The 7,999-nt window shown below is 37.9% G+C and overlaps 1 protein-coding gene across 3 annotated transcripts in view; it reads left to right on the top strand.

The window, feature by feature from the left end:
• The first annotated feature begins 2,361 nt into the window (after positions 1–2,361).
• Positions 2,362–7,999, top strand: part of LOC107716898 (SET domain-containing protein 5-like) — a 40,438-nt gene continuing 34,800 nt past the window's right edge. For 2 of the 3 annotated variants that reach the window (XM_016523516.1, XM_016523515.1), the window contains exons 1-3: positions 2,362–2,432; positions 5,998–6,100; positions 6,598–6,845. In XM_016523516.1, coding sequence (XP_016379002.1) covers positions 2,362–2,432; positions 5,998–6,100; positions 6,598–6,845 — 422 coding nt within the window. Of the gene's footprint in view, positions 2,433–5,997; positions 6,101–6,567; positions 6,846–7,999 lie in introns of all 3 variants that reach the window. The other variant, XM_016523514.1, reaches the window with a different exon arrangement.

Below are 7,999 nucleotides of genomic sequence, written 5' to 3'. Positions count from 1 at the left end.
ACATCAATGTGTCGTCACGAGCCGTAGGGTTTAATTTGGATTTGTCTGTGCATGTTTTTTTTACTCTCATAGATTTTGTTACCATTGCCATGCATTATACAACTGATAGACTGCAACGGCTGGAGTTAAAAATCATCATATGTGTTCTACTGAAGAAACAAAGTCACCTACATCTTGGATGCCCTGGGGGTAAGCAGATAAACATCAAATTTTTGGGTGAACTATCCCTTTAACCACTGATTTCTAGTTGTGTCAACTAGTTGTGGCAACCACATGTGACTCCACTTCGTCCATGGTGAAAGCCGATCCGACGATTCACAGCGCGAAGTTGATGTATTTCCTCAGCAACCAGCACGGATCAGCTCCAGGCATGACGAAGCGGATATCGTCCTCTTTTGGAAGGCCAAACAAAGTAGTTTCGCTTTCACAACGAAACACACAGCGCCTTCTTCACGACATGGCGGCAGCAACAATACTACAGCTAGAATAAAAGTTATGCCTTCTTTCTTTGCGTGAACATTTGGGCGGTGTTATGCAAATCTTCCCACATCGTGACGTAGACATGTGGGGCGTGTTAGAATGAGCCGTTTTAGGAGGGCCTGTTTGACTCTTAATTTTTATAAAGAATATCTCTTTGGATTTGAGACTTTAGTCTTTGCAACTTTACAGATCTTCTTTATGCACCAAGAGCTTGTAACACTTCAAAGAGAAAGGAAAATTTGAAATCGCATCATATGACCCCTTTAAAATATATTTTTTGTGTGCGTGTTTCACAGAAGAAAGAAATCCATAAGTTTATAAATGGTATGAGTGTGTGCAAATAATGATGAAATGTAAAAAAAAATGTCATTTCCTTTGTAGCACGGCCACACAAGAGGGAGATATTTATAAAGTTGTTGATAAAATGCTAATTTGATTGTTATATCTCAGCTGTTATCGTTGTCCCTTTTTTTGTGTTGCCCCGTCAAGTGTTGTGGACCCTGTTTCTTCTTGCGAGAGTTCCGTCGCGACTCTGATAAAAGAAGCCGGTTTAAAAAAAGATTTAGAAAAAAGATTTCTGATAAAAGAAGCCGGTTTATCAGCGTTCGAGCAGCAACTTTCTTCGTGCTCAAGTTTGGATTATAGCGATCGATCACGTGATTCGATTTCCTGCTGTTTTTGACTGTGACTCTGAGTTTCCTCCTTGTGGAAATAACCGATCTTGTGGGATTATTTTACCTTGGACTTCGTCATAGGACAGCGCTGTTCCTTAACGTGCTCCCAGACTCAAAACGCCTTACCTGTGAGGCCGACCCATAACACACACACACACACACACTTAACATTGGACTTTAAAGGACAGTACAAACGCACGCACATTCATTTATTGTATATATTGTAAATATTGTTTTTCTGTGTCTTCTTGTAAAATACACTCTGGGTTGGCAATTATACTTGGGTTTGGTGGTTACTTATTGTGCCTGCATTCATTTAAACACACTATTAAGAGGTAAAAGAACAAACTTTATTTGTGTAGCCTGCCTTATTTAATACATATTGGTGGCCCGTAGATCAATCGCGTGATTCCGGACTCAAAATGCCTTACCGGTGAGGCCGACCCATAACACACACACACACACTTAACATTGGACTTTAAAGGACAGTACAAACGCACGCACATTAATTTATTGTATATATTGTAAATATTGTTTTTCTGTGTCGTCTTGTAAAATACACACTGGGTTGGCAATTATTCTTTGTTTTGGTGGTTACTTATTGTGCCTGCATTCATTCAAACACTATTAAGAGGTAAAAGAACAAAATGTATTTGTGTAGCCTACCTTATTTAGGCAGAGCGTTACACCTTTACAATCTAAATTATCACAGTGTATTGAAGCTTATGTAATATAGCCTGATGCATGATGAAAATATTTTCCTTTTTTACGCACTTTTCCTTATACATTAATCTTATACAAACTTGTCTACAATCCAATCTTGAAGTTGATAAGAAAAGAAAGTTCATGAACAAGTTATGTGGTAACAACCCATATAATAAAATTCTAAATATTTTTTGGCTTGGTTTGCTGAGAATATTGATCTTGCTAGAGCTCCTATGTATGAAGAGCCCAGAAAAGAATCATACAAGATGAGGTTGTTTTGTTCGTGGAAGTAAGTGAAAGAGATTCCTAATTATGCTGAAAATGACTTAATGTGTCAAAATGGCTTGTTGCTTAAAAAATTGACTACTTTGTGCTAAATTTCTGCTCACTCAACTCTAACATTTTGCCTAAAGTACAAATACAAAGTTCTCGTAACTCGGTATAAATATTACAATGATACTTTAGGCAGTGAATAAACTGCATTATATGCCTGATGAACGTCATGAGCATAGTAATCACACTGGGAGTCACCACACCTGAGACACCTTACACCGATATGGCCGCTGGATCAGAGTAAGTTTCTGTTCTGAGCCCTTTTTCCTTCAACATGGTGCCTTTGTAGGTTCCTGGTTGGTGCCTATTCTCAACCCAAATCATGGGTTTCCACAGCAGAAAAATTGTTTTAGTATACTTTGGACTATAGTCACATAACACACTGCAACAAAACCTGTTATGTCAAGTCTGTGGAAACGCAGAGTCAGTTTGAAACAGGCTTTAATCCACCCGGCTGAGCACTGGCCAAGAATGGGGTCTGGCACCAGAACATGCATCTTTTCGGTGGAAAAGGGGTAATGAGAGTTGTTTATTTAGTGCATTTTTCCCCGCCATGGTTAAGAGTATCTTTTACAGAGAGAAATGTAAAATTTACAGTGGAATTCTGTGAAGGCAAATTAATTAGTTTAGACCGAGAAAAATAGACCTAATTATTTTGTTTTGCATGTTAGCCAGTATAGCTGGGCATACCTCATTTATTTAAAAAAATATACTGAATCATTTGTTGACACTAAATGGCCAATCAATTAATCAGTGCTACAAATTCACAGATACCATGTCAAAAACTCAAGATTTGATTTATCTTTGTTTACTGTTAATACATAAAAAATGTTTCACCCCATTCTTTTCTTTTAAAAGGTTGCACACGCTTTTCATACTCGCCATACCTTTTTACAATTTTTTACAACCTTTATAAAAAAAATTATTTGCTGAAGGTCTTAGAATGTTTGGCTGATGTTTCCCCCACACTATATTTATTTTGGAGCACACATTTTTTAAACTATCATAAAAATGTGATTGATTTTATATGATTGGCTGAGTTGAAAGATTAAAAGGACATATTTATCATCCAATCAATTTGAACATGGTTTCAACCACTGCTTTTCTTTTGATCACTGTACATTTTCATTCCTCCTGACTGCCAAAGGCAGTGCTAAGTAATAGTGGATCATTGTGGCACCAACCACCAACCAGAATATGCCAGCAACTTCATGGTGACAAGCCAAAGATTATAAACTGCAGTAGAGCATCTTATAATCTTAATCTCTTCACGCCTTCTAGAGATTTTTCATACTGCAGCTTTTTGAAGTTGGTTATCAAGTGTCTAGTGTTAGCTGGAAATGGGGCTGTAGTGTTCACAAATATTGTGGTCAATATTGACGTCACATAATTATTATTTAACACAACTGTGGTGGGTGATATGGCCAAAGTCTTACAGTGGTGGCCAAAATGATTAGAACACTAGCACTTTCACCAGTTAAAAATTATTTTAAGTCAGTTATTTCTATCTTTTGTTGTAGTGTGTCAGTGAAAATATCAGTTTACATTTCCAAACATTAATTTTGCCATTAATTGTTAATAATCCAGTGAGATTTTTGTCTGACTACAGCCAGTGATCCACACAGAGATCTGATCTCATCATCATCCAGTCTGTCTGGAATGACATGAAGAAACAGAACAAACTGAGACAGACAGACTAAATCCAGAAGAACTGTGGCAACATCTTCAAGATGCTTCAAGAAACCTACCTGCAAAGCCACTACTGTTAAAAGTTGTTGGCACTTGTGTAAAAATGCTGTAAAATGAGGATGCTGTCAAAAATAATGCCATAAATATATTTTCTTTATCAGATAACTTCTATTAACAAAATTAAATCAACATTTGGTGTGACCATCCTTTGCATTTAAAGCAGCTTTTGCCCTAGGTGCACTTGCGCATAGTTTTTCAGGTAGCTTTGCAGGTAGGTTTTTTCTATCTTGGAGATGTTGCCACAGTTCTTCTGGATTTAGTCTGTCTCAGTTTGTTCGGTTTCTTCATGTCATTCCAGACAGACTATGACTGTTTTGGGATATTCCACCTTATATGCAGAAGACGGTAATCTTAATTTGGAGTCACTTGTCAGTTTGTAGTTTTTACTTCACAGATGCTGTTTGATGTCTTCTTTTTGCCTGGATGTTTCAAAAGCAAAAATATGAGATGTTAAATGTGCCTTTGCAAAACGGCAAGCTGTATGTAACACCAGGTTGTTTTTGGAACATGTTCAAAAGATGCATCTGTCTATAAATGAGACAATAAGTTACATGTTTCCACCCCATATTAATTGGGATACCACGGAATTCTCTTACTATGTCTCTCTGTTACATTGCTTTGGAAACCAGCATTTTGCAGCTCCTTGCTCAAGTTATAGGGATACTGACTATGCCTTTTCAGTGATTCTGCATGACCTGCTCCACCTCAGGCTGCTGCAACACCAACACTTGCTTGTATTCAATCTTTTATTTTGCAAGTGAATGCGGGAGCGCGGAAATGCAAGATCATGTTTGGTGAACTCTGCCCTGCGAATTCATATCACGTGAAGACATTTGACCAAGAGAAGATTGATATGGCACAAGGTGATCTCTTAACTGATTTAAAAGAATGCAAAGGAGCAGATTTGAATTTGTACATTGATAGTTGCAATAGTTGGAATTTCTGACAACCAGTGTCAGGCAATCAGGTAGCAGCTTCTTATTCCAGAAATCAGTTTCAAACAGGAGAATGGATGTTTCACTCATGCAGTGCAGTGGTTTACTGAGGCAGATATGGATCTTTGCATCCGAAGTGACCACTCAGTGTTGCTTGTGGTTTGCGATGGCAAAGGAGTCTAGCCAACTGAGGCAGAATTTACTGTCTCTTGAATGACTTAACTTCCTACTTTGCAAACCCCTATCCCACTTTTAAATTACACAGTATCTTTCTGCACAAGCACAGAGTACTCTGTGGCACCTTGATGGCCTGCTGATCCATAGTTACCTCTCTTCCTCTGTCTTTTACCGGGTAGTATGTGGTAACTTCACCACAGAAATTTAAATGGATGGCTGTGATTTTTTCCCCCCCAACAACCTGACTTTCACCCTTGGGTCCATCCTTATTCTAGTACAGTGGTTCTCAACCCTGTTCCTGGAGCCCCCACCAACTGACCCAGTTCAAATTTGAGAGCCACTGTTCTAGTGGATTGTGAACCTGCTGTTGTTCACACCATTACTAGCACTAGGGCTACCTTACATGATAACGCTATGCTTCAGGTTGGAATTTGTTCTCCAGATGCCACCAGTCTCAGACAGATAAAATGTTTGTTTGTTACAATGTGTTTAAAGGTCCTCCCATGTCAAAACAGAGGCCATTTATTGGATTGTGGAGGTTATCACTCTAGCCTACAGAAAGGGCCCAGTGGCTCATAGCCTGGTGTAGTCACTTGTTATTCCACTAGAGCTGCCTCCTCATCTTGGGTTACTTTTGGAAGGAGTTTCCTTAGTGGACTGTGCATATTGCATCAATTTAGTTTTTGTGTTTCGCATGTGAGTTCTGCTCTTCTGTGAATTCCAGATGATCATCATAGTTCTTTGTCACTCTGAATTCTCAGAGGTTATTTTGTGACCTTTTTTTGTTGATATATTCTCTCAGTCTGTCTTATCTGACTGGCTCTGTGATGATCCACTACTGTTTAGCACTGCCTCTGGCGGTCATCTGGAGTTTACAGAACCACATCTACATACATAAGTAGCATTTTATTTGCAAGCTTCTCAAATATCTTTCTTTCTCTCAGTCCGGAATCAGTTGAAGCGAGCCCAGCAGTAAATGAGAAAAATTACTCGAGTCGCAGCTGTGGGAACACACAGAGTCATGGATATGGGGGACTTCCTTATGCTGTAAGCTGTTTTATTCTTGTTTTTATTTTTTACGAATTTATAGTTAAATCATTGTCATTTTAGTCAGTGTGTAACCTAATAGCATCTCAATAATGGATGGTGCTGAATCATATTAAATAAACTTGTGCATGGTGATACATTTGTAATTGCAGTTCCACTAGCCTTTGTGCATAGTGTAAAATTTGTGCATAGTGCAATTTGTCATGTAGTACTGTTTCTCATTTTTTAAACAATGTTTACTTAAATTAAGTTTATTTAGATTTATGCTTGTGGTGTAATTAAGATACTTTAGCCAAAACATTCTTAGCTACATTAAATATTGTTAACTTTTGAATGCCACGTTTTTTAGTTTTTCATTCCCGCCTCTTCTTTCTTCCTGCCCCTTTTCCCTGCTTCCCACCTTTCATTCTCTTCCCCCTCTCTCTTTCCTTTTCCCTTTTGTTGTGCCTGAACACCATTGTTTGAAGATGCAACAGTCTTCCGTTGTGTGTTGTCAGGATCATAACTATGGAGCTCCACCCCCTCCCACCCCTCCTGCCTCCCCACTCTCCCAGACCGTTTTCTCCCATTTGGAACGCAATGGCACTCTGGGACGATCGCGACCTTGTTTTCCCACCAATGAACCAGACAACTCTGCTGACAGTGAGAGCTCATCGGAGGAGGAGGAGGTGGTGGAAGGCGCAATTCCACCTTCTTGGTGTCAATGCTGTCTAATGCAAGATGGCATTAAGTGTGAGAGCTGCAGGTGGGTGATTTGTATCTGAAATATCTCATTTTAGATTGTGCTGTGCTTTAGTTTTATCTAAATCACAAGCAGTTTTTCATCAAAACTATTCACCCTAAGAATGACTCCGTTTGTATACCTGAAGAAACGTAAAATACACTCTGGTGATTTATATGCTTTAGGGCTGTCAAATTTTTTTTTTAATTTCGCATATTCGTCGAACTAAAAAAAAAAAATCCACATTCGAATGCAAAAATGTTGCATTCGAATTTAAGGTCTGCGTCAGCCGTCAGGCAGTCTTATCAGTGGCGCACGAGATGCGATGACGATGTATGTGTCATTGATTGCATTTGAATGCTTTTGTTAGCCTATCCAGTTGAACCCACTAGATGCGCTGCTACGTTGTTCATTAGTGATGGGAAGTTCGGATCATTTTACCGACTCGGACCTTTGAGTCTCGTTCAGCAAAATGAACGAATCTTTTTTTCGAGTCATTTCATTCATTTTAGCAAAATATAATTAAAATTAGGGATGTAACGATTCACTCAACTCACGATTCGATTCGATTCACGATTTTGATTTCACGATTATTCTTTTTTTTTTTTTACAAAATGAGATTTAAGACAAATTATAAATTAAATGTGTCCTTTTATTATTGCTTGGACAAAATGCTGCACATTTCTTTGTGAAATTGAAATATAACACTATAATAATATACTAATATAGCACTTGCATATTATTGCTCTTTTGTTGGTTTTGATTGCTTCTATTGTCCTCATTTGTAAGTCGCTTTGGACAAAAGCGTCTGCTAAACGACACAATTTAAATATAATGTAAATGTAAATAACAAAACCAAATTGAAATTTTAAAACAAACCCCAAATCAAAGGAATAAAAAACACAAATAAAAAAAATCTCTTCATATAAACAAAATAAGGCTTTGTCTGTGCTCTTTCCATTTAAAATTAGAGGCAACCACTGCATTTTAATCATGATCCAAACAAAGATGCTGCATACATGCAACATGAGCAGTTTTAAATCTAAATTAGATTGTATAATTTCGAAATTTGAAACAAAAACAGAATGGTTTGACTTCAGTTTTGTGAAACTATAAATAAAAATATCTGCATGAAACAGAAACAACAGAGCTGAATGAGACGCAGATTCACTCTCCGC

Source organism: Sinocyclocheilus rhinocerous, unplaced genomic scaffold (genome assembly GCF_001515625.1).
Source record: "Sinocyclocheilus rhinocerous isolate Xijiao unplaced genomic scaffold, SAMN03320098_v1.1 scaffold59, whole genome shotgun sequence".
In the NCBI taxonomy this organism is placed as follows: Eukaryota; Metazoa; Chordata; class Actinopteri; order Cypriniformes; family Cyprinidae; genus Sinocyclocheilus; species Sinocyclocheilus rhinocerous.
Note: the sequence above shows the minus strand (reverse complement) of the source record. Positions and strands in the feature narration are given on the sequence as shown.